The sequence below is a fragment of the Lynx rufus genome, unplaced genomic scaffold (genome assembly GCF_022079265.1).
Source record: "Lynx rufus isolate CCGP_SWC_20201006 ecotype Redwood Valley unplaced genomic scaffold, mLynRuf1.p SCAF_7, whole genome shotgun sequence".
Classification (NCBI taxonomy): Eukaryota; Metazoa; Chordata; class Mammalia; order Carnivora; family Felidae; genus Lynx; species Lynx rufus.
In genome coordinates this window covers 88,388,934-88,415,292 of record NW_025814889.1, presented here as the reverse complement: position 1 = coordinate 88,415,292, position 26,359 = coordinate 88,388,934, and the positions used below count along the sequence as shown (strand labels likewise).

General features: G+C 46.0%; 1 protein-coding gene across 1 annotated transcript in view; it reads left to right on the top strand.

Moving 5' to 3' along the window:
- PPM1H (protein phosphatase, Mg2+/Mn2+ dependent 1H) overlaps nucleotides 1-26,359 on the top strand; it is a 258,509-nt gene that overhangs the window by 190,066 nt on the left and 42,084 nt on the right. Inside the window, exon 6 of the mRNA XM_047065106.1 lies at nucleotides 2,388-2,506. Coding sequence (XP_046921062.1) covers nucleotides 2,388-2,506 — 119 coding nt within the window. The remainder of the gene's footprint in view (nucleotides 1-2,387; nucleotides 2,507-26,359) is intronic.

Sequence of the window (26,359 nt, the reverse complement as noted above, 5' to 3'; positions counted from 1 at the left end):
TTAGTCCCTCATGTTATTAAAGGATTTCTTTAAGCTTCTTCAGGAGCATCCTTGTGGCCAAATTGGGTGCAGATCTGTAATTTTTTGTTAACTGGATCCTCACAGGTACCTATTGACCATTTAGACTTTGCATGGTCCAGGGCCCTTGGTCCTTTTGCCCACTTTTTTTTTTTTTTAATTTTTTTGTAAATGTGTGCAGGTTCAAGGGTTGGGATGGGTTTTTGTGGACATGTTATTAGGCTTCGGCTCTGAGACCACCCAGCCCTGGATGATGACCTTGGGCTAGGTGTCTTAAGTTCTTTGGGCCTTAGTCTCCTCATTTGTAAATTGAGTCTATGACATGTGCTTTGTAGGATTGTTGAGGTTGTCACAAGCATATCAAGTGCCTGGTACATGGTAATCCCTAAGTCAGGTTGCCAGCCAGGCTAGGCCAGCTTGGGGAGTGGGGTATAGAGTCCCAAAGCTCTAGGAGGTGATGACGGGTACATAGTAGGTGTTGCTATTCATGGACTAATTATGCCTCTGCTCCTTCGGTCAGTACAGCTGGCTTCCTGGGTGTGTGACTCCTGTGGCTGCACAGGGCTCTGTACGTGGTTATTCTTAGTTCTGAACACAGAAATTCTTAGTTTTGAACACAGTCTCCGTATTTTCATTTTGCACTGGACCCTACAGATTGTGTATCCAGTTCTACCTTGTAAGGTTGTTGGCAGTGTGATGCGAGAGGTCACAAAGCACATTCCGTAGTGCCAAGGATGTAATAGATATCGGTAATCGTTAGATGGATATAATAATTTTTTATGAGCCGAGACAACTACGATAAGTGCATTCATTTAATTATTAAAAGTGTGAGGTAAATACATAATTAATCTCAGGTTGAGAAACTGAAGCTCCAGAAGCTAAATCACCAACTAAAATTACACAGCTTATACACGCAGAACTTGGATTCAAACCCAAGTTCACCTCACCCAAAGGCCACACCACTGACCTGCCCTATTAAGTACTCCCTTCCTTCCTTCCCAGGGAACCTCTCTGTAAAGGTCAGTGTTTAAGCGTCCTTGATACTCATCAGCAGCCCAACCCTCATCCCTAGCAGAGGTTTCAGAGCCCCTCAGAATGTTCCAGAATTCCTGTCAGACCTGGGAAATTTGGGGGCTACAGAAGACAGTAAAGACAGTTCACCTTCTCAGTACTGCCCTGCCGTGTCTCCAAGCCTGCTCAGAGTTCTGTTATCTGGCCGAATCTAGCCAACCCAGTGACAGTTCAGCTTGTGTCCTTTGACTCCTGATATACTTAGCTTAGGATGACCGATGTCCAACTAAACCTCCAAACTACCATGAGAATCAGCAGGAGATCTGCTGGTGTCAGATCTTGGGAAAGAGGCTGTGGGAGATGCCTGTTTCCAGGAGACTGAGGACATGGCCATCTGTCCTGTGGCAGGGATCCTTTGCTTTTCTACAGTGCCAGGTCATGATTTGCTCTGCCTACTCTTCCCTGCCAAAAATTTTTTAAAAATTAAGAAAATAATGAAGGGAGGGAGAAAAAGGATCCATTCCAGCACACTGCTAGTAAGTGGGCGTACAGCTTGGTACAAGGAAGCTTCCGTGCAAGTTTGCTTTTAGTGTGTGTGGCCTTCAAGCGGGGAAATTAATACTTGAGCATTTCATCTCTTGGATAGCGGATTTGAATTTTGAATGTGACAATGAGACTGTTTGTTGTTTCAAAGCAATTCCCTAAGTGGCTGTTTGCTCAAGACTTTTGTAGTGTGAACAGAGATTTGGGGGAGGGGAGGAAGCCATCTGCTCTGGAATAGTCTTCCAATTACATGATCAAATTACTGCAGAGCAAAATGGAGGGAGTCCAACAGAAAGTTCCTGTCTGGTGTATCCAGCCCCAACCTGCTCTCTTGGGCCATTGTGTCAATGTGGAGATTCACATGTAGGTTTCAAAGGCAAGGCCATGATCGCCAAGAGTGTGAGCAGGAGAGGAGCAGAGAAAGCCAAGCAGAGTGGGGGAGAGCTTTCACGTTGCATCAACATGCTGTTCAGGAAAATGAAAAGATCTTGGATTTGAATTAAATGAACTTTTGGAGAAACTCCGTTTCTTTTCCTCTTGACTTTAGCAATCCACGTCTCTGATTACAATTAATTTATCATGTCAAATGAAAAAGTTATATCCCTTTATAAGTTCAGTTAGTGATTTTTTTATTCGCTGATATTCTTGTAGAATAGAAATGTTTGTTCTATTTGTTGAATACACCTATTTTTTCCCCTTAAAATAGAACAGTTTTCTGGTTTTTGAAATATGTCTTGATTTACAAAACATTATTGAGTCTTATTTTTTCTCCTAAATATGTGAGTATTTTTTCTTTTTATTTCTTTTGCTATTAGGCATTCATGCAGCCTCACTTGCTGGGAAACGAATTCACACATTTGGAGTTTCCAAGGAGAGTACAGAGAAAGGAACTTGGAAAGAAGATGCTCTACAGGGACTTTAATATGACAGGCTGGTAAGAACATGCCTCCCTCTGCCTCAGCACTGCCACAGTATGTGTGAAGGAATCATCACCGTCATAAAAAGCCACTCGCGCAGTTTGGATCAGATAGTGCGGCCAGAGACCTGGGTTGGTGGCAAAGGACTGGGGACGTTGCTTCTGCTCTTTTCGCCTGGGTGCCAGTTCTTAAATCACGGTGTTGGTCGGCCTCTGTACTTCCCTGACGTCCTCCCTGGGGACACTAGACCCCACGAAGCTGACATAATGCCTCACTTCACATGCACAAGCGTTTTTGAGGCTTTAAAACACATTTAAGTTGGGTTTTTTTTAGGTCAGGGGCTCGAAGGAACAGGCTAGCAGTTAATTGAGCCAAACTGGCCTGAATTTGAATCTGAACTATGAGCTTTCTAAAGAGGCAAAGTTAGGTAAAGTACTTAACCCCTATGAGCCTAATTTTCTATGGATAAAGTGAAAAAAATAGGCTCTTTGAAGGGGTTGCTGTAAGGACTAGAGGTAATGAGCCATCTTCATTATTTTTTCACATTTACATTGTGATAAGAATCTTGGCAAGGGGCGTCTTCCTCCCACAACACACCTATGTCAGCACCAAGATCACTTCTGTGGTGGATCAGTGGCTAACAGTGACTAAGACCTCACCTGTTTCTTCCATTTGAAAGACAGGATATAAAGTACGTATACACCGTAAGATTGACATGAGGACTAAATAAGAGAGCACAGGACCTGGCACATAGTAGCGGGGGTGAAGATTTGCTGTTAGCCCTGAGGTACTGGCCAGAGAGCCTCCTGCCAGCCTGGAGGAGAGCAGGAGGGTGAGACAGTGGACTCTTTGCTTGCCAACATAGGCATAGAAGTGGGTGCCATTATCTCTTCTCACGTTGACCAAAATAGCTGTCACACGTGATTACAGCCCAAAGTCTCATGGTAGTGACTTCTAGGCTAGAAATCTACTAGAATACACACTGTGTTAAGGGAAGAGTTGAGCTGCCTAGGGAAAATAAGGGGCTGATCTAAGGCACTTCAATTTATCCCCTATCATCTAAAAGAGAAGATTTTCCCTACTATCCACTCTTCTTATAAAGCAGGATCAGCAAACTATGACCCAGAAGCGAGATTCCACCCACACACCTTTCTGTAAATATTTTTTGTTTTGTTTTGAGTACAACCACATTCGTTTGTATACATTTGATCTTTGGCTACCTTCACTCTACAACAAGGTGGTTGAGTAGCTGGAACAGGGACTGTATGACCCATAAAGCTTAAACTATTCTAAAACATGAACGGACTTGGCAGAAAGGGTTCACCCTATTTGCAGCTCTGAGGTTCTGGAGTTTTGGTGCCCTCGAATCCTTACCCTACCCCAACTGGGTTTTCTTTACAAGTTCATTTTTATCCGATCAGCAAAATCAGCACTCCTCACAGACCAGTTGAAGGTGAGGGCTACCATAGTTTAGACAAGCACGGTCGGGTTTGGTCTAAGTTTTGCAGGATTTAGAACGATGGAGGGAACGGTGTCCCAGGTCAGAAATCCCCATGATTGCAAATGCATAAACAAAAAGAGTGGACCTGAGAGACAGTAAGGAACATGGCCAAAAATAAAGAGACGGTCTATGGGAAATCAGACCGAGTCAGTATCAAGGGGACATAATCAAGGATGCGGGAAGCCACGCAGAGACATACATTTACTGTGGGAGGCTGTGGGTGGTGCTGCTTTGTCTCTGAGAAGGAGAACGAATGGGATGGCAGTCCTAAGGAGTTTGAAGGAAACTGGCAAGAGAAAGCAAGTTTAGGTACCCAGGGGGGAAAAAAAAATACCCAGCATAGAAATATGTATGTGAGGTCTCAAGGGTCAAATGGAGGGATGGAAGCAGAAAACAGAGAAGGAAGGAAATGAACAACAAACTAGATGATTTGGGCCAAGGGATAACTATAAGGGGTAAGTCATTAATCGTTCCAACCACCTGTTTATGTCCTTTCGACTAGTCTGCAATTCTCCAGGAGGGGGCAGTGCCTCGCCTGGTGCCTGACACCCAGTGATTAGCCAGTGGGTATTTATTGGATTTCAGGAAAGGGTGTGACTGATGGCAGTTGAGGACCAGGTAGTTATGGATGGCAGGCGGGAAGGGTGGGAATAAGGAGCTTGTTTGTATCTGAGATATGTTAAGCTTGAGGCAAGGCTGTCTGTGTGTTCTTTCTATGCCAGAAAGGCAAACAAGATCTAAGCAGTCAAAACACACTTGGAAAACAAGTGGCTAAAGATTACCCCCATTTTATAGTTTTTAAAATGTGGATACGTTCAGGGACTAGATTACATCCAACTTCACACACCCACACTCAGTCCCTTGCTTTCTCTGTACACACACACACACACACACACACACACACACACACACACACGGTATTAATTAGCATGATCCTAAGAAAATAAGTGGTCCATAAACAGGCTGTATTTAATGTATGGAACTTCACAGAAGGTACCAAATAATTGAGGAGCCAAGACTGAGAACGGCTTCAGTCAGACATGATTTGCTGATTTGTTTCAGCACGGTTCCCTGTGTGGCTATTGGCTGCAGCTTTGCCTGTGAGCAGAGATTGATGTACACCTTTGTGTATTTTCTACCTGTTCTTTTGACTTGAAATTGATGCTTCAGGAAAAGGAGAGTTCTTTTTATATCTTTGTTGGAGTAAGTGGCGGAGTTAGAGACCCAGTTCGACCATTGCCTATATAAACTTGAATGAATTCCTTTTTTTTTTTTTAAATGTTTTATTTATTCTTGAGAGAGAGAGACAGAGCATGAGCGGGGGAGGAGCAGAGCAAGAGAGGGACACAGAATCCGAAGCAAGCTCCAGGCTCTGAGCTGTCAGCACAGAGCCTGATGCGGGGCTCGAACTCACGGACCGCAAGATCATGACCTGAGCTGAAGTCAGACACTCAACCGACTGAGCCACCCAGGCACCCCTGAATTCCTTTTTTAAATGTTGTAACCTCTCGTGAGAAACCTCGTGTCTAGCAGTTATTGTTTAGGACTTGAAAAAAAACCATGGGATCACCTTTTGCTACCTTTCTGAATTGTCTCTAGAAAGAGAAGACCTGGCAAATTAATTCTGTAGAAGGGGAGATGAAGGCCTGTGGCTCTTTTCCCACAGATGCCTTCAGTGACTACCAAGTTGTTGGAATTGGTTGAAGGTGGTCTGGTAAGTGTTTGGAATGTGTCATGCTCAAGGAGACAGGTCCTTACCGTGTCCCTTTATGTTTCTTGGCTTCAGAGTTAGCCCTGGCCTGTGAACCTGTTCTTCTGGAACGCTTCTACGAATCACGAGTTCACTGAAGTCAAAGCCCTTTAATTCTTATAGCAAATACCTAGTTGTGGTGGAAATGGGCCCTGCATGCCCCCACTCAGCACGATGGCAGTGGGCCTACCTGACAGTGACTGGAAGAGCTAAGGGCCGGGCGTTGTGATGAGAGCTTGACTCGATGCCTTCTATTTCACAGTCCCGTGAACTGTGATGAGGAAACTGATGAGGAAACTGAGGCACAGAGGCTGAGTCTCAAGGTTACATAATAGTAAGTGGGAGCAGCTAGGACGTGAACCCAGATAGCATCACTGCAGGACACACGCTGTTTACCATGCCAGCTGCCCGACGCTGAAGGACTCCTCTTCCTTGTTCCCATTTGTGGTTGAGCAGATTGAGACAGAGAGGAATTAGGTGGTTTGCTCAGCTTCTACGGACGCAGAAGTGTCAGAGTAAGGCCTAGATCCCAGGTTTCTGAGGCCCAGAGCTCCTTGTGATACAATGCAACGGTCCATTTTTCTTCAGGGTAAGATTAGACATAATTACTCAGTTTTGAGCCGTGAAGTGAAGCAGGGGAGCAAGGGGGGGGTCCTGTCCACCAGGATCAGTGTCTCCGTGACAGTCCTCTAAACAAGAGGACGGGGTGAAGCATTTCAGGACCGGCTGAGGTACTAACTTTTCTGGTTCCCAGTCTGACCTGCTAGACTGCCAGCCAAATTAAACTGGGCTGCTTCACACTCGTCACTAAGAGTCTGCATGTGATTTGGGGGTGCGGATGGTGGGAGGATCCTCAGAGAACCAGGTCTCCTGTGCTGAGGAAAATTGTTTGCTCTCGTCTTAGAGCAGCCTCATGCCAGCCCTCCGTGGTGTGTCTGCAGTGGGGAGGAAGGTGTGGGAGAGGATGTCTGCTTGCTCTGGGGGGGGGGAGGGGCGGGGGAGCCTTGTCTCATCATCAGGGATGAGTTTGTGGCCTCCTGACAGGGAGCCTTTCTCTCCCACCCTCGTGCTTTCTCAGAGACTGTGGAGCAGCTTGGCAGGCCCAGATTGTATAGAGGACAAAAGGTTATTGTCACCAGGACCTTCATAATGAAACCGGTCTCTTCCCTGGCTCCCCCACCGCCCCTTCCCCCGCCTCAGAGATCGCTTGCCCAGTAGTTGGATTTACAAAGGCATTTTCTTCACAGCACCCCCAGCGCTGAGTCGGTCCCTGACGCGGCCCAGCCCTCACCTTCTGTGCCTGGTGTCATTGGTCTTGGTGCCAGGATCCCGGCCTTGCCCCAGTACAGGCCAGCGCCCCTCCTCCCCAGCCCTTTGTGTCGAGCTGCTGTTGCATGATGCACATAGCTGGCAGTGTGAGCTCTGTGTTTCAACCCGCAGCCCTCTGAGCCATCTCAGGCTGTAATTTGCTGGCAAGTGTCTGTGTTACCAAGTTGAAACAACCGTTTCTCACAGCTGCCTTTGTGGCACCGGGTCCCTGCTCCTGGGCCTGCTGGTGATTTAGCTTTCTCACGTGGGATGGGTGTTCATCGTGCGCTGTGTCCGGGCACACGGGGGAACGAGTAAGCCAGGGGCCCAGGAGGACATCCATGTGGAAGGGGGTTTGTAGCTCTACCCGTGGAGTCCAGCCAGGCCCTCCAGCAGCTGTTCCTGGCCTGATGGGATTTGTAGAGAGAGCAAGGGCTAAAGAGGAAGAGAAGTCCATCGTGTGAATGCGAGATTGCTTCCAGATGGTTCTAGTTATGAGTAAAGTATACCAGAATTCTTTCCTTAAGCAAAGCCTTTCCAACATTTATGATGGTCTTATTTCCGAGGAAGGCTGGACCCGTAACTTGAGATGGCCTGGCTTAGTACAGAGTTTATGGCTTTGGGAGATAGGCTCCATGGGCTCTGGAGCTCGCTCTGCCAAGACTCTGGAGCCTTGGGCAAATCTTGGACCTGGGTCTCTCATTTGTAAAATGCTTCCTTTGCCCCTTGCTGCCAACCTCTGTGTCTGGCGGGGAATGGACTTTGCTCTGCTTTTCAGAGTTTCTGGAAAAGACCAGTTCCATTAGAAATATTCCAGCGATGGCAACCTTTCATTTTAACCTTTATTTATTTTTGAGACAGAGCATGAACGGGGGAGGGGCAGAGAGAGAGGGAGACACAGAATCAGAAGCAGGCTCCAGGCTCTGAGCCATCAGCCCAGAGCCGGACGCGGGGCTCGAACTCACGCACCGCGAGATCGTGACCTGAGCTGAAGTCGGACGCTTAACCGACTGAGCCACCCAGGTGCCCCACAACCTTTCATTTTAATCTCTAGCAGCCCTTAACTCTTTATGATTCTAACTTGATGACACATCAGGGTCATTTTCCTCCGCTGAATTTCCTTTACAATCCGGGATTTTTCCACTGGGGGCAGAGTGGGGTCAGCCACCATTTTCTCCTTTTAGTACTCATTGCTTTTATTAAGGCAAAGGAAATATTTTTTTATTCTGAGTGCTCTCTAGCACAGTAGCCACTAGCCACATGTGGCCATTTAAATTTATATTAGTTAAAATTAAATAAGATGAATATTTTCTTTCCCAGGTCGCACTAGCCACATGTCAATTGCTCAGTAGCCAGATGTGGCTAGTGGCTCCTGAACTGGACAGAGCACAGGTATGGAACATGGCCATCACCACAAAAAGTTGTACTGGATGACCCTGCAGTCTGGGTAACGTAAGAGCATGGGTCTAGCTGAGGTGGAGGACATACAAGGAGCAGGAACTGAACATCCCAATGGCAGAGAGTTTAAAAAAAAAAAAAAGACAGCTGAGCACAGACAGGGTAAGCAAGTGAAATGGCATGGCCACATTCTATGGCTTCTGGACTCACTCCTGCTAGCCTCTGAGTTGGCTGGGGGATGGGCGTCACTCCACTTTGTAGATGTTCAGAGGCATCAGTCATTGTGTTTAGGGACAGCTCATCTCTAGCGGTCACTACTTGGCAAGCCTGTTGGTCAGCCAGAAGGAAGAACCATGTCCTTTGCCCTACCTCCCTTGCCCTGCCTCTGCCCATTGCCTGCTGGATTGGTGCTTTTGTTTCTCTTCTCCTTTTACTTCTTGGGGAGTATTTCAGACCCTGAGGAGCTGATTAAAAAGCAACTTCACTTCCAACCCTTTGCATGCTGTTTGGGGTGAACTTTAATTCTCCATCTGCAGCCTGGAACCCAACTCAGGGATGAGAGCCACAGCACCACAGCATTGGGCTTCTTACCAATAGATAATCCAAACATTTTCTGGAGAGAAACTCACTGGAGGCAGCCTCAAGCATGGTCTGGAGCTACTGGGTCGAGTTTTACAACTCTTGTAGATATGGCTTCTGTCTTATTCTTCACTGCTCTTTTCAGTGCCCTCTGACAACACATTCAGGCAGGCTGACAGCGAAGTGGAAAAGCAGATTGAGAAATGCCACAGAATGCTTTATGAAGCCAACTCCAGAGCTGCACCCGCATATAATATAAATTGATTTATTGAATCAAGCACAGAAGCCCTGTTACCAAAACCCCAGGCTTTATCCTCGGGAGGACCACCTATTAAAGCAGCCCCAACTGACAGTCCTCATTAGCTTTTCCACTGATCCCCAGGCAGTTTTTAAAGGGACAGTGTCCCTCTTTTGGGCCTGAATTTATATGTTGGCCATGCCTGTGGGTCTAATTAGCTTAGCATTATTAATCTTACTTGGAAAGCCTGCGTTTTCTGTAACAGCTTGACTCTTGAGTTTTAAAGAGTAATTGGAAATTTCAAACCCTGTCCTTTTCCCTCTTTTTGTTTTTAATTACTTTTAACCCAATCTTTGGAAACCTACCTGCAGGTGTCTCTTGACTAGCAAGCATCGTTGGAGCACCAAAGGGTTTTCTCAGTCCCGTCTTGGTGCAAATCCTGACACTACTGTTGTGCCACAGATCTCACGGGGAGACTTTTTAAACCCACCAGAGAAATATCACATTTTAATTTTATAATTACTTCACAAGAAAGCAGGACTTCCCCTAGTTAAACCTGGTATTAATTTCCTCCTAGCAACTTGTATTCTCATAACTTAATGATTATGGGCCACCTTGGCAGCAATGTGGAAATCTGACTTTGCAGAGGAAGGAGGGGCTTGAATTTCAGACAATTTTAACCCTATAAATTGTCCAGGATGGGCATTGGCTGGGGCAGGGAATAGGCGCCTGGAAAGTCCTTGCGTTCCAAGTTCCGGTGCAGCCTAGAGCCAAAGTCCGAGTGGGTCAGCCTCACACGGGGAGTGGCCTTTCTCGGGGCTCCCAGAGCCAAGATGATGAATGGTTATTTGCCGTGTGCATGTTCTGCGTCTTTTCGGGATTTGCAGCTCTGGCTTCAGGAGCAGCAGGGAAGAAAGCCTGCCCTGCTGTGTGCAGCACATCTCCTGACAGTGATAAATGACTCCTTGCTCCCCACCCCGCTCCCCGCCTTTCTGCCCCTATGGCCAGAGGAAGCTATGAGGCATTTTACAAATGATTGGAAGCCAAGACAGACAGGCATTGTCAGGCCACAGGAAGTGGAAAGGAAAGAGATGCCCAGCTGGCTTGCTCCCTATTGATCATCCACGCACACACACCTTTCTGTTCCCATGATAGGAGTAAATTTCTCGTTCCTAAAGTGGCCAAAGTACTTCCAAGCTTTTCTTTCCCCCGAGACCCTTTGAACAGCCATAGCATGTCTATACCCACTGATAGGCTCCTACGCAGAGTCTGGTCCCTGCTTTTCCCCGGTGACCATTGTCTGGGGCTATGCGGTACATGTGTGGTGGGGACTTAGCTCCAGGTCCTCTGGGGAAGCTTTACGATGTCAAATGCTTGCATAAATTCCGGTTAAAATAGCCAGTGTCCTTTTAACCAAGCCCCACCCCCAGGGCAGGGAGGCACGTGTCTTTATACTTAGCAAGCCTTTATTGTATACTTGCTGTATATTAGGCACTGAGCAGTAGTTAGGAACAGGGATGTGGAGCCAGACTTTCTGACTGGGCCAGTCCCCAGGTGCAGCTTGGAGATACATGTCACCTTGGTTTTCCCACATGTAAAAGGGGTTGATGATGGCACCTAATAATAGGATGTCAAGAGCTAGTGTGGTCGTGTGCATTCAACAAAGTCTGGCATACAATAAGTGCTCTGTGTGCCCAATAATATAATCATTAGATATTATGGAGAGTGAGATGGTCGGCAAGGTCTGATCCTTGCCTCAGAAGGTTCACAATCCAATAGGTGTTGAGTTGCTGGTTTCTTGCGGTAATGGGAGGCAGTTCAGAGAAACAAGAGACTGAAGGAAGGTCAAGTGTGCTGGCTACACTTCTGCCTGGCAGGTCTGTCCCACAGCTGTTGTGCCGGATGATCACGAATAAGGGGGGGTGTTATCTGTGGGCAGAGGCTCCCTCAGTATAAGTAGGAATCCGCTCTATCCCTGAGTGCTGACGGATAGGGTGTTTTGTTTGTTTGTAGGTCGTTTTGTTTGTTTGTTTTTATGGGTTTTTCTGGTCCCTACATTGACTCTACTGTTGTTTTTTTGTTTTGTTTTGTTTTTTTAGTCCTGGATGCTGGACTTTTTAAGGTGCCATTGCAGCCCTCCTGAGCTGTACCGTACCCATGGTGCTGGCATACCATGCCCCTCAGTAGCCCTCATGTAGGATCTTGTCACATAGGACTGTGTCACTTCATGGGGATGACCAGCTGACTAAGGGACTGGCTTTCTGGAAATTTGTTGAACACCATTTTACCTATAAATCCATTAAATTCTCAAGAGTGAGGGAATTAGATCTTTTGGAATTGTGTATAAATAGAGCAAGACAGAATGTAGAGCTTATTTATAAAAAGGGGGTTTAAAGAAACACTCGTGGCTGTGTTAGAGGCAGTGGTGGTTTTTAAGAGGGTGAACTGGGGCTGGGAAAGACTTAGTGGAGAAGGCTGTGTTTGAATCAACAGTCTGAAATAGGAGAGGAGTTTTAAGAGGGTTGAGGGACAAAGGGAAAGACCTTCTGTATGGAGGGCACAATACAAGTGGAAGCCCACAGCTAAAATAAGATGTGGGTTTTGGGAATATAGAAGCCAGAGGTAATATTCAAAATAGTTTCAATAGTCAGCATGGAAGAATAGGCTCCATGTGGGTCCTAGAAGCCCCTGCTGTGCCAGGCATTAACTTTTTTTTTTTTTTTTAAGTTTTATTTATTTATTTTGAGAGAAAGAGAGAGAGAGAGAGAGGGAGGGAGACTCCCAAGCAGGTTCCGTGCTGTCAGTGCAGAGCCCGACCTGGGACTCGATCTCAGGAACCATGAGATCATGACCTGAGCCAAAATCAAGAGTCAGATACTTAAAAACTGACCGAGCCACCCAGGTACCCTTTGCATTAACTCTTTATTTACCACACTGTGGAGATTCCAGGGGAGGGTCCAGAATACCAGACAAGGGCACCTGGGGGCTTGGGACAGTCATTATTTGCCAAGCAGTACAGAAGAGTTTCAACCTCTGTGTGTACTTATATTGGTATGTATCAGCTAGAAAATATTGCTGGTGGTGGCCTAACATAAGTGGCACATAAAAGCAATCGAGAGGGTGCGGGGCAGTGGTGGTTAGTCCAGTAACCCAGCAATCTAGGTAAGTAGGTTCAGGTCAGCTCATGCGAAACTTTGAATGCGGTGCTAAGGGTGGCAAGAACTTACATCTTATTTTCTCAACTATAAGAACTCTGCACCTCTGTAAAGTATGAAAATGACACACAGCACGGCAGAAATATGGAGCTGATGGTATATTTAGAAAGACATATGGTCCAATCCTCAGCCTATTTATAAGATCCTGTTTTTAAGGAAATTCCAGAGAAGTGAGTGCTACAACACTCCACCAAATTTCCAGGTACTTAACCACCCTGCCAAGGAAACATTTTCCTGTGCCCAGCCTATATTCCTCCAGTTACAAAATTTCACTCTTAAGCAGAGCTTGATAAAGTTTTTTCTTTTCCCTGCCACCCTTACCTGCACACAAGGTTTCATAACAGGGAGTCAGTGTTGCTGGCTTCAAGCTGACAGCCCCATGAAGGTGCTAACCCCCTGTGGCTCGGGGATATCTTCATCAGATGCAGCTGAGGTGCTAGTTTAAAGCCCCTAGGTTCTGGACTTAACCCAGGAATCCACATAGCAGAGTTGGACAATGACTACTCCGAACTCTCAATGATTTCATCCTACCTCCATGTTCGTCTTACCTTTAGATAAGTAAATCAAAGACTTATTCAGGGCCAGGGTAAGGTTTGTCGGTCCCTTGCTCAAGAACCAAACATACATCTTTCTATAAGAACTAGAAATGCTGATAATACATTTGCTTTTTCACCTTGTTGCTCTGGTAAAAGCCATAATGCTCTACCAATTCTAGGTTCAGCTTCTATGAGGATTAAATCAGCTTTGTCGGTTACCCAGGTTAAATCAAATGCAATCCACTGTGCTCAGGAACTTAAAGGAGAGAGCACAGGGCTTCATCTCTGGGACGTGATCAGTTTTGGCCATTCCTCATTCAGTGGCATGGGTGTTGTGTCGGGCACTGTAGATACAAAGCAGATTAAAACAATCTTCGCCCTCGTGGTGCTTATGGCCAAGTATAGGACAAACCCATACCAAAAGTGGAAGAGGATTATTTCCCCACAGCGAAGCTTTTTCATCTGGAATGATTATTAAAAACATTCCAGGGGCGCCTGGGTGGCGCAGTCGGTTAAGCGTCCGACTTCAGCCAGGTCACGATCTCGCGGTCCGTGAGTTCGAGCCCCGCGTCAGGCTCTGGGCTGATGGCTCAGAGCCTGGAGCCTGTTTCCGATTCTGTGTCTCCCTCTCTCTCTGCCCCTCCCCTGTTCATGCTCTGTCTCTCTCTGTCCCAAAAATAAATAAACGTTGAAAAAAAAAAAATTAAAAAAAAAAAAAAACATTCCAGAATCCCTGAGGTCTCAGAATCTCTATTTTTTTAAAACCTCTCAGGTGATTCCTGGACGTCCTTAAACACTGGCTTTGGGCAGCCCCAGATTCTTCTTGTAGTTATGAGCCGCAGCTTGCAGAAATGATTGGTTACAGAACCCTGGGCAGCCTGGACTCTTTACCAGATTTGTGACCCCTCACCCCTGGCTTTCTTCCTGCTGTTGTTCAGGAACTTCTTTGTCCACCTGTGTGGGCCAAGGAGCGTGTTCAGGAAGCGTCATGGACTGGACTGTCCGTGAAAAATGAAAGGTGATATCAAGCACTTTGATGCCTACTGTGGGTCAGAGTTGAGCCGATTCTTTTCCTCCCTTATTGATGTTATGGTCATAACTTGCATAGTCCAGGCCCCAGGCACAGTGTAAATACCTAGAGTAGTTAGGAGATGGTGCTCCCAGGGCATCTAACTTGCTGGTTTCTCATTCCTCTTCATCCCAAGTAAATGATACTCCCTCCCCAGATTTGCCTAATCCTTTCAAATGGTCTTGGATCACCCTGTGAAAAACTGGGCATGTACGTGTGAGGGTTTAAAGAGTGCAACTTACTGTCAGCAAAACAATTTGAAAGCCAGACCTCAGGTTAAATTTAATTTTACAGTGATCTTGAATATCCACCCTATTGGCAAGAGAAGAAAAAGCCTAAGAAGGTGGTATGTTTAAACTTCTAAACCTGGGGACTAGGCTTTTAGAAAATTTGTATGAAGGCCATCTGGCTGGCTCAGTCGGAAGAGCGTTTTGACTCTTGATCTTGGGGTCCTGAGTTTGAGCTCCCTTTTGGGTGTAGAGATTACTTAAAATGAACAAATAAAAACTTTTAAAAAATTATATGATTTACCCTGATGATGAGGATTAGTAATTAAGCAATCTTATTGGAAATCATGACATTTTATGGTATTTACATAGATTCATAGCTCCTCAAAGATGTCAGAGAACCATGGCTGAGAGCACAGTGCACTTTGGGGTGAGCCTGGAAGTGAGCCTGACCTCTATTTCCTAGTGGTGTGACCTCCATTTTCTTATTTGGGTTAATGTTAATATCTGTCCCGCAAAGTTGTTCTAAGAATTATATATTTTTTTTGGACACCTGGGTGGCTCAGCCGACTAAGCGTCCAACTTCAGCTCAGGTCATGATCTCACAGTTCGTGTGTTTGAGCCCCGCGTCAGGCTCTGTGCAGACAGCTGCTTTGGATTCTGTGTCTCCCTCTCTGTCTGCCCCTACCCAGCTTGTGCGCGCTCGCACTCTCTCTCTCCCCCCCTCAAAAATAAACAAACATTAAAAAAATTAAAAAGAAAAAGAATTACATGTTTTAAAAACCTAAGTGCTTTGAACAGTCCCCAGAAGAAAGCGAGCATACAGTGAGTGGGGGGTGTGTTGGAACTCTGTGAGTGTTACAGCTGAGGTGGCAGCAGGAGTTAACAGTTGTTGCCTGTACCATCCATTGTCTAAAACAGTGGGGCCACCTTGATACAGGAGCGTGCTGTGTTCTTCCCACTGGTAAAGATCAGCAGCCATTGCCCAGGCCTGTGCTTCTTATCTTAAGGCTTGAGTAATGTTAGGATCAACAGAAGATTCCAGAAGACTGGGTTTCAACTGAAGATTTTGGGGGTAGGGGAGGATATTTTTGTGTGTGGAAATAAATGTTATGTATATGATTACTATGCAAAAATTCTCGCTTTTTCGGATAAAGCAGAAGACTTCAAAAAGGTTTGATGCCTACTTTGAGATAGTTGAGCTCTGCCCCAGGTGATATTACCAGTTCAAAGACACACGAATGGAAATACTGAAATGCCGTAGCATAGAGTGGAGTCCCAGTGCACAAAGGGCTTCCCCAAGGGGCACCGTAGAACTTGGTGCTCCTGTGTATAAATATTGATATGTCCAAAGAGAGAGAAGCTTTGTGAGTCAGGGCTACAAGATCAGCTCAAGGAACTGGCCTCTGCAGTAAAACCCTCTTTGTAGGGAACAATATATTTGCTATTGTCTCCCCACCATTCCTGGCTATGGGGTCAATTTTGGTTGTCTCCTGATTTGTATATATTGACTTGGTTTCATACAGTATAAAGGCCAATGTCAATGAAATTCATGTTTGTCGCAGAATAAACGGTCCCTGAGAAAGCAGAAATCATTCCATATTTGTGTGCTCATAAAATAAGGATCTATGATTCATACCTGTGGGAGATCTAAATGTTATTGATTAGAATATGAAGCTCTCCTCACCACGTGCTAATGCACACCAAGTGGGTACTGAATCAAAAATAGCTTCAAAATCTGAAATCTCCCTAAAAGTCCTGCAGAATGTTTTATCCTGAAATATGATTGGTTCTGTTTTGCATACACATGTGACAAATTACATTTTCAAAAGACTGATTCAAAGCATTTTCTTTTGTGTGAATCCTTTTCCACTGCTAACCTTGGGCCCATGAGTTAAGGGATGGCCTTTATATTATTTAACTCCGCATTCCCAGCACCTGTGCTAGTAAATATTTATGAATGGTTCTAGTAGAACCCATTGCTCTCATCTGGTCCAAACCTGATCTGATTTGGAGCTACTAGGATCATGTTCTTTACCCAAATTTTCAACTGTGGATAGGGACCCGTTAGTGGGTTGTGAAAGCAATTTAGTGTATGGAGATGAACATTTTAAACAAATTAGCTGGTGTAGGGAGTAAAGGACATCTCACTGTGTAGCACATGGTAAGGGTAAATACCGCTTTCCAAATGTGTTTGTGTATACACCGGGTTATCAGGATCTGCCCTAAGCCAGTGGACTCTCCCCAAGAACATGGGCCAGTGCAGTGAAAGTGATCTCTGATGCCTCATGCTATCATCCACAGGCCCAGTTTAGGAAGAGGAGTCTTTAGGCCAAATTAGAAGAACGATTACCGCTCCCAGAACTCCAGGCAGGATCTGGTTCAGGCATGCTGGTGGTAAGAAGGGGCGAGGTAGGCATTTTCCCAGAGCTTGTGGGTCAGCCCTGTTAATCGGAGGATTTCCTCAAGGGCATCCACAATGTCAGGGAACAGAGCTTGGGCCCCATTATGGAGAAAGGCTTTCTGGAGGGAGAGCCAGAAGGTTCTCCCTTTCATTTGTTTCTCTCAGAGACAGACATACACAAGTTGGGCAGCATTGCACCCCCAAGTTATATCACCCGATACCAATCACACTTTTACAGCATACTGTTTGAGCCTGAATCCAGACTGTATGGTATTAGCGCAAGAACATCAGTCTGTATACAGCTCAGGGCCTACAGGCCTCAAGTAATTTAAATGATGCTCTGAGGATCAAAGGAGAAAACAAGTTAGCATTTGTTTGTAGAGCTTTGGCCCCACAGGGAGCTTTCCCAGGAATCATGCAATCAAGATACCCCTCAACAATAACTCCTAGCAAAGAATCCAGGGACCCAAGGCATCAAAATATGATCCCATCCCCCCAAATTTAGATTTACAAAGAACTAAAGCCTGCTATATAATGGCAAGCTGTGGCAGAAACGTTGGCTTTGCCTAGAAATACCTTAAAGGATACTTCTAAACCCTCTAACTACTTGCTGGATGAGGGACTTTTCTCAGCCTCTTCCAACTCACCCTGGGGCCACAATGGCTGCCTCTCATCCTTATTCCAGAACTCTGGTTTGGGCCTGATATCGTTAGCCTTAGCTCAGATTCCCCCTTCCTGGGACGGTTCAGTGACATTTTCCCAGCATATTAAGATTTGATCCAAAGACAAATTTAGGAAATTTCTGGGGATTTCTTAACTATGAGTCTTTGAAACCAAGAAAAGAAAGGCCTCTTGAAAGAAGATATTAAAAAATAAGAGTAAGATCTAATAAAATTCAAAATATTCTTGTGTTACTTTAAAGGAAACGCACGCACTTATAGATTTTGGTGCAGTGAGGAGGGCCCTACCCGTTGAAGGGCCACCTCAAGGAGCAGAAAGCAGCTTCCATTTACTGCTCTGTGGCTTTGGATTTGATGCCTGTGGAAATACAGATGGCTGGCAGGAAGAAGGAAGTATGACATGACTGCCAACTTTGTGTTGCTTTTTCCAGGAAGGTCTGGGCAGGGTGGGTATGGAGAAAGGCGAGGCAGGGGAGAGCCTCTGTGGATTCCGTGAATTGCTGAGTTGGGGTGGTGCCAAGCTCTTAACAGCCATGAGTGGCATTTGGGCTGCAGTCATGCATCTACTCCTGACCAGCCAGTCCCAGGTGGTGTTTCATCCCAGTCTCCTGGGATTCAAGCTGTGCTGAGATTTCATGGTAGGAAGCGGGAGTGGGAACCAAAGACCTAGACACTTCTGCCCACCAGCCTCTATCTACGCCTGCTCAGGCCCTATGCGGTGCGCCCCTGTCTGTCTAAGACCTGGTTTCTGCTATGAGCAAAATGAGACTTCCTGTGGCTTTTACCTTCCTCCCAGAAGGGGCACTCAGCTTCTAGCTGAGGGAGAATTCTCCTTTAATGCCTGTTTTAGACCAACCCAAAAGCTTCCCCTTCATATTATTAGCTCTGAGGTATCTTTTTGAGTCTTTGATTCTTCCCTTTAGAGTAGAAAAATGGACTTTCCTGACTAAAGTTGCACAGGTGCTGTCCTTCATGCTTTGATACCATTAGCAGCAATAGAAAAAGTATGAGTTGGGGTATCTTGGGCGTTCAGCAAGAAGCCATTTTCCTGCGGGGATGTGCTGTATTCTTGCCTCTGCTTACCAGTTACCTGTGCTCTACATCTGCAGTGAAAAAAGAATGGGGCTCCTAAGACCTTGATGGTCACAATTTGGTTAAATAGCACCTTATCCTTCCCAAAGGACTTGTCAGACATATTTGCATTTGATCCTTGAAGCTTCTCATGAGGAATCCAGCTGAAGAAGCATGTTCAGTGAGGTTGAGGGACTTTCCCAAGGTCACACAACTGGTTCGCTTTCGGACTGCGCTGTGACTTCAAAACCTCTGACTCCGGGCCTGATGTTCCACAGTATACCATAGCAGAGGAAAAGGGGAATGTAGGAAGAAAGCTTCCCAGGGGAGGACAGGCATCCTGGGCCACACTGAGAGGTCAACTATTAGAAGAATGTGACTCACTGGTGTGTGTCATTGGAATCATATGAGTGGTTCGTCGGCATTAGGCAGTCCTGGAGGGGTCACGTTCTTCTTAAATGACTTTAAAGTATCGCTGAGGGAATACTCAGTTTTGTAGTATCGCTGAGGGAATTGCCAGGACATACTTAGGGACATGAGTGTCATTTCTCTCTGTCTTTCTAATTAGAAGTCCTGATTTGGGAAAGAAAGAAGATCACGGGAAGTGATCGAGGTAGACCATGCCACAGTGTGAACTTTGGGTTCCTGGCCTGTGGGTTAAGATGTCCAAATGGGGACTCTGGCTGGGAATGCAGGAATCTGGCAAAGACATAGAAGAACTTTCTTAGTGGGAGACTTGCCTCAAGTTATTCTGGGAGAAATATGTCTAGGTCACACTATGTACCCTAGAGAACCACATAACGAGAAAAGCTACCATTCTGGAGGTAGAACTTGGGAATTACGAGGAGAAAGTAATAGGCAAGAAGATCATGGGTGCTATTTTTTTTTTATAACTTTGTTATTTACGAATATACTTTGGTAATAAAGGTGGACCTAAAATTTTAATGTAAAGAGGTAAAAAGAAGTCCAAGGTATCACTGATAGGAAGGACTCAGCCCTGAATTTCGGCCATAAAAAAGCATACCATTAAAGCAAAATGAATGGGGAAAGCCGACACTTGGTTATGTCTTTGGATGGAAGCATGTGTGCTAAGGAGGAAGTACGAGCGTTCGTCCATCTGTTCATCCACTTAGCTGGTATCTACTTTACGTGCACAGTGTGCCTGCACAGTTGTCCACAGGAGGGAATAGCAGTGAATAAGACCAAAATGCCTGCCTTCATTGAGCTAATGTTCCAGGGCAGGGGTGGGGGGAGATGTAAACAAGTAAACAAACTTAATAGGTAGTTTCAAATTGTGTTATGTAAGCACCATGAAGAGCTGAAGCATGGTCAGCTTGAGCGCTCAGAGAAGGCTGGGAGGACCTGGGGGAAGAATGGCCCAGGCACAGGGGACAGCAAGGCCCCCCCCACCCCCCATGGCGTGTCCAAGAGCCAGCCAGAGAGCTGGCGTGAGGAGAGCACAGTTGCGTGATAACAGATGTCAGAGCGGCGTGCAAAGATCAGATCACACGGGGCCTTGTCATTGGGTTACGTTTTGTATGGAAAGCCAATGGGGAATTTTAAGCTGAGGAGTGAGGACTGTCCATGAAAAAAGAGAAGTGGTTGTGGGAGACTGGCTAGCAGGCTGCTCGGCCGGTCTGTAAATACAAGCAAACCTCTCTCTCTCTCTCAAAAAAAAAAAAAAAATCACAAAACTGACCCTGAGACGAGATGTGTTCGCCCTGGAGGAGTCCTGTAGTTGCTACTCGTCAGAAGGGTGAGAGGACACCAGTGCGCCTGTACAGGGACCTCTTGAGTTCAGATGTTCAGAGAATGCACAGAGCAGCGCCCAGCCAGCTAAGACCAGAGGCAGGCGAGGGATGTGCCTGTGGGTGAGGCATCAGCTGCAAACTGCACCCCTGAGACCCGGGAAGCAGTCCGGGAGAGCAAGAGAGCGCTTTGTTTTTTGTTTTGTAAATCTGTGTAGAACAGAGTAAAGCCGCTGCCTGAGGTACATGGCATTCATTGATTTGCTCACTTCGTCAGCTATTTGCTGGGCACTCGTTATGCATCGGGCACTCTCTCCAATACCAGGGATGCCACATGTGGTGAGATGAACACCTCTGTCCTCACAGAACTTAATGGGGGAAGGGGGTGCAGGGGAGCAGTAGAGAAAAGACACATCAGGAAGTAAAATACTTTTAAGTGTTAGATGGGGGTGGATGGCAAGAACAAAAATAAAACAGAGAAGGGGAATAAGAAAATTGGGGGAGGGGAGCAATGTTAAAGAAGGTCATTTCATTACTTGGCTTTTATTTAGAGTATGATGGGTAAATCATTGGGGGGTTTGAGCAGGGTAATGACGCTATCTGACATTTTAAAATAATTACTCTGGGTGCTCTGAGAATAGAGATAAAGGACAAAACTGAGCGGTTTTTCAGCACCTTCGCCGCCATCACCCTGGTCCTGGCACCGTCTGCTCTTACCCAGATAATTGCAGGGAGGTCTGGTGAGGGGATTGCAATTGCGTGGGCAAGAGAAGGTACTGGACCTGTTTGTTGGAAAGGGAGAGGTGACAGTATTTGGCAGAATGTCAACAGACAAAGCCCTCAATTCATTGCTGTTGTATTTGCCTCTTACTAGAAGATCAGGTGGGGGAGGAATTCTAGGCTGCCAGCAAGGAAAGCCGTCAAAAGGTGGAGGCTAGATGGTGAACACGTATGGCCAGGGGGTCGTTAGGACGGAACCATGGATGCGAAGTGGCCTGAGAGTCCCAGCGAGAGAGGAGAGATAGCTCACAGTGGGAGTCTCTGAGGAAAGATGTCCTTGGTGCTGGGGAGCCTTAAGGAAGATCATCAGGAAGTAGGTTGGGAGTTATGAAGCCAGGATTCCAGAAGCATCATTCACACATGTAAAATTACTGAGCATAACAGCAGGGGAAAGGGTGGGAAGCCACCTGTGAACCTAGGGGGGAGTCATCAGGGAGGATGGGAGAGCATCCTGACGGCGAGGCTGGGGGTGTGTGAGCAGGTGGAGGGGCTGACTCGGTGGCAGCAGGCCTCGGTCTGGAAGGGTGAGTGAGGTGGGAGCAGTCACTGCCTCCCTCTTACCTTAGGAGTCACGGGGCATTGAAATACACCAATGGTGGGGCGCCTGGGTGCCTCAGTCGGTTAAGCGTCCAACTCTTGATTTTGGCTCGGGTCCTGATCTCAAGGTTCGTGAGATCAAGCCCCGTGTCAGGCTCAGTGCTGACAGCGCTGATCCTGCTTGGAATTCTCTCCCTGTCTCTGCCCCTCCCCCACTCTCTCGCTCGCTTGCACTCTCCCTCTCTCAAAATAAGTTAACATTAAAAAAAAGTAAAGATGGGGCGCCTGGGTGGCTCAGTCGGTTAAGCGTCCGACTTCGGCTCAGGTCATGATCTCACAGTCTGTGGGTTCGAGCCCCGCATCAGGCTCTGTGCTGACAGCTCAGTGCCTGGAGCCTGCTTCGGATTCTGTGTCTCCCTCTCTGTCTGCCCCTCCCCTGCTCATGCTCTCTCTCTCTCTCTGTCGCAAAAATAAATAAAAAAATAAAAATGAAAATAAAAATAAAATAAATTTAAAAAATTAAAAAAAGAAAAGAAAAAGAAATATACCCGTGGCTGACTGGATGGTTTAAGAAAGCACTTCCCAGGGCTGCTCTCCAATGGAATGGGCTGATGCTGCCTGTTGCACTGCTCCCAGGACAGTGACTGTCCAGAACAGTCAATTCCATGACAGAGCCCGGGGACCAGTATGAGGTATATTGTTACAGCAGGGACTCCTGCACTTTAGGTATAGCCGACTTAGTAGTGCTTTTCTTTCCAGTAGGTCTGGACCCGTGGTGCCTTGTCTTTTCAGCTTTGCCAAATCAACATTGCAGAGGAAACCATTACTTTAAAAAAAAGTTTAATGGAAACGTCTTTGCTTAATGAAACTTGCCTCCACTTAGGGAAAGCCCTTTAATTCAGCCCTTTTTAAGCCTTGACTTTTTTTTCTCTTCTTTCTGTCAGTTGGCCTCATAAATATTCATTAAGGACTGACTCAAAATAAGAGTTACTCTGAAAATCTTTCCTAAGCCTTTCAGTTTTGCTTTCTTGTAACAAGTAATTATTTGAATTATCATCTCTGGTCAGTTATATTATGGTAGAAACTAGTGAGTAGTTGGTATTTGGAATCTTTAAATTTAATCAGGATTTGAGAAATCATGGGATCTGATAAGAAGGAATAGACATTTTCTTAAAAATTTTTTTTAATTTATTTCTTTTTGAGAGAGGGAAGGGGCAGAGAGAGATGCTGATAGCAGCAAGCCAGATGTGGGGCTCAACGTCGCAAACCGTGAGATCGTGACCTGAGCTGAAGTCAGACACTCAATCGACTAAGCCACCCAGGAGCCCCAGGAATAGACTTTTTTTTAACGTTTGTTTATTTTGAGAGAGAGAAAGAGCACCAGCAGAAGCGGGGCAGAGAGAGAGGGAGAGACAGAATCCCAAGTAGTCAGCACGGAGCCCGACCCAGGGCTCGAGCCCAGGAACTCTGAGATCATGACTTAAGCTGAAACCCTACAGTCCCAACACTTAACTGTCTGAGCCACCCATTTTCTATTAATTTCTATTTCTATTTCTGGACGTTTTCTATTTATTGTATGTCCCAAGTAACTCCCTTTCTTGGAGCTCAAACTTCAAACCATTGTCCTTATCTTGTGTCCCCCAGCTGAGAAGGGCAGAAGCCAGGGCTGAGCTGGAAATACAGAGTCTACAGCCTGGACCATGAAGTACCATGCAGTATGAATAGCAAACAGGGCTTACAAATGGGTAGGAACAGGAGTGGCCCCCTTCAACTCCAGACACATGTTTGAGGGAGGCCCGCTGTCCGCGGGAGAGGCCTCTGCCAGGCTCTTCAGCCATAGTGAAATGCCTGCTAAGTAGTGGCGGGTCTGAGGACACAGCCTGGTGCTTCCCTGGCTTCCCGCTGGCTTCCCTGTGGACCGTGTAGTGAAACAGCCACCAGTTTTGTCCCCACATGGGCACCTTTTGTTCTTTTGCCTCTTTTCCCCTTGTGCCAAAAAGACCTTTTCTTCAACCAATGCCTGCTTTCCTCCCACTGACAGGCAGATAATAATGGTCTCATCTCAGATTTTTCAGCTAGAATGAGAAATCCCCAGAGCTGAGCCCTGAAGCCCCCTTTTTTTGGTGTGTTTTCCGGGGAAGTTAGAGTCTAGCTTTAGGCCACTAAGATGGTCTGTGATCCTGGGAAAGTCACTTAACCTTTCTGAGCCTCAGTCCCCTCGAATAGGACATTGCAGAACCTAGGAGACATTTGAGACGTAGCACGCTAGCACCAAGCCCAGTGTGGGGCAGGTGTTTGGTAAGTCATAGCAGCTGTCATGATTGTTGGCGATCACTAATTTATACAGACTTTAATCAAGCTGCCAGTCTGGACTCTTGTTTTATTCTTTATTATACCAGACTTTCACTGTGAAAAAGGAAGTCCGCCTGCCTGTATATGATGACCTGTGCTTAGGACCCAGAAAGGTTGAGGGGGTGAGGGTGTTGTGCTTCTTTATTGGTAGTTATTCACCCTTGTCATTTGTTGGTGACAGCAGGGGAGAGGGCTCTCACATGATTGAAAACCAGTAATGGCAGGAACAGAATAAGGCTTTTTGAAAGTTTCGTTTCTAGTTTTAGTATTTTTGTTGTTTTCAAAGATGAAAATAGAGCAACTAAAATATTAGAATTTGCACTTGACCCTGTGGGTGACACCTCCAAGGTTAGTGTTTGTCTTTCGGAGCTGTGGTAACATAGACTTCATGCTCCTGAAGGTCTCTGCCCTGAGAGGATTTGATTGCCTGGGCTTTCGGGGGATCTGAGAACAGCTCTGTGGCTGCCTTTTCAAGCCTGTTAAGAGTGCTCTTAGCCTATCTGTACTGAACTCTAAGTAATTTCCAGTCACTGGGGCTGGAGCTGCTGCCTTCTGCCTCCCATTTAATCTCTGACTCCTGGATCTTGGTCTCCAGGCCCCAGTCCCTCTCCTGGCCTCGTCCCCAAGCCCTGCTCACGCCCACTTTAGAGCCTCTCCCAGGCCATTTCCCTCCTGTCCCTTGAGCCATATGTCATCTTTAGAGTCAAGCTAGTTGCTCAACTGATTTTGAATATGATCAATGACACTTGGTCTATAGTGGTGGTTCTCAACTTTGGCTACACAATAGAATCACCTGGGAGCTTAAAAACAAACAAAAAAATCCAATGACTGGCTCTCATCCCCAGAGGTCAGATTTAATTGCTCTGAGCTGTGACATGGGCATCTGGATTTAAAAAAAAAAAAAAAAATTTTTTTTTAAATCTTATTTTTGAGACAGAGAGAGACAGTACAACTGGGGGAGGAACAGAGAGAGAGGGAGACATAGAATCCGAAGCAGGTTCCAGGCTCCGAGCTGTCAGCACAGAGCCCAATGCAGGGGTTGAACTCACAAACCACGAGTTCTTGACCTGAGCCAAAGTTGCTTAACTGACTGAGCCACCCAGGTGCCCCATGGGCGTCTGGACTTTTTAAAGCCCTCCCAGGTGATTCCGTGTACAGCCAGGGTTGAGAACCACTGGGCTAAGAACTCATTCAGTCCCCAAGCTGAGTGTATTCTAATAATAGCTCTATTTGCTCCCCAAGTGACTTGTATACCACAGCGTTTTAAATAGTTCATGTAAGTATAAAAACATCAGAGTAGCTGCTTCCACCTCGTGTTAATTTGATAGATTTGGGGAAAGGATATAGTACGGTTTTTTTTGAAAATTGAATTCCTAGAGTGCCTCTGGGCTCACATGATGTCTGTACCAGCAACTGGCATGTGCCGGGCACCGTGCTGAATACTTCGTGATATCAGCACGGTCATTAGTCCATGTTCATCTTCAACCCCACCAGTAAGTTTCAGTTTCCCCCTCTCTGATTAATGAGGATCCTGAAATCCAGAGAGGCTCACTCGCTTGCTCAGGGCTGAACAGGAAGCCCAGGCACATCTGGTGCCAAAGCTTCACTGGTCCCTTGGGAAGGAGCACCTTACCTAAATAACTTCCCTGGAAATAAAGGTGTCCCGGCATTAGCTTTGGGGTTGAACTCTTTTTGAATTGGATTGCATTCGTTTGTGTATCAAGAGCTTCCATAAATTTGATTGCATGCTCACTCCCAAGTTGCCTGTATATATCCAAGATTAGGAACCCATTTCACAAATTAGTTTTCTTTGTGCACTCAGCAGACATTACTTCCGAGAAGCATCTTGTTTCTAGCACCTAGCCTAATAGAAGCTACCCGGTTTTTACTTAGTGTAATACTAATACTTCTTGGAGGTAGTGCTCTCCCCATTTTGCAGAAAGGGGAGCTGGGGTACCAACTATTAGTTATCTACGAAGTATTAGTAATAGCTACCACTAAATGAGTACTTCCCAAGTGCCAGGCTCTGTGCTCAGCTCGTTACATCCTCTGTGATGATCCTCATTTTACAGATAAGGAAACTGAGACCAAAAAAGGTGGAGCTACTTGCCCAGAGTGGCATAGTTAGTAATCAAGTGCCACATTCCTTTGCTTTTTGTTTTTTAACTTCTTATGAGCAAAATTGCAAGACACAGACTTCATTTTCTCTCCTGGGTTAGCCTGGCCAGCCTCTGCTGTGTATGTAATGGCATTTGGACAACCATGTCTGGAATAAACCACTGAAGCATAAACTGGCTTTTCTTTCCGTGTGTCGAATGGCCATTTAATAGCTATTGTGAAACAAAGAATTTTCTGCCAACCTTGAATATCACACGGAGGTCAAACAGGCTCTAAATATTCCTTCTCCAGCCATCCCATTACGAGGCTGCTTTGGTATAAACAACCCCTGAAGGTCAGAACCGGCTCCTGGAGCAGTT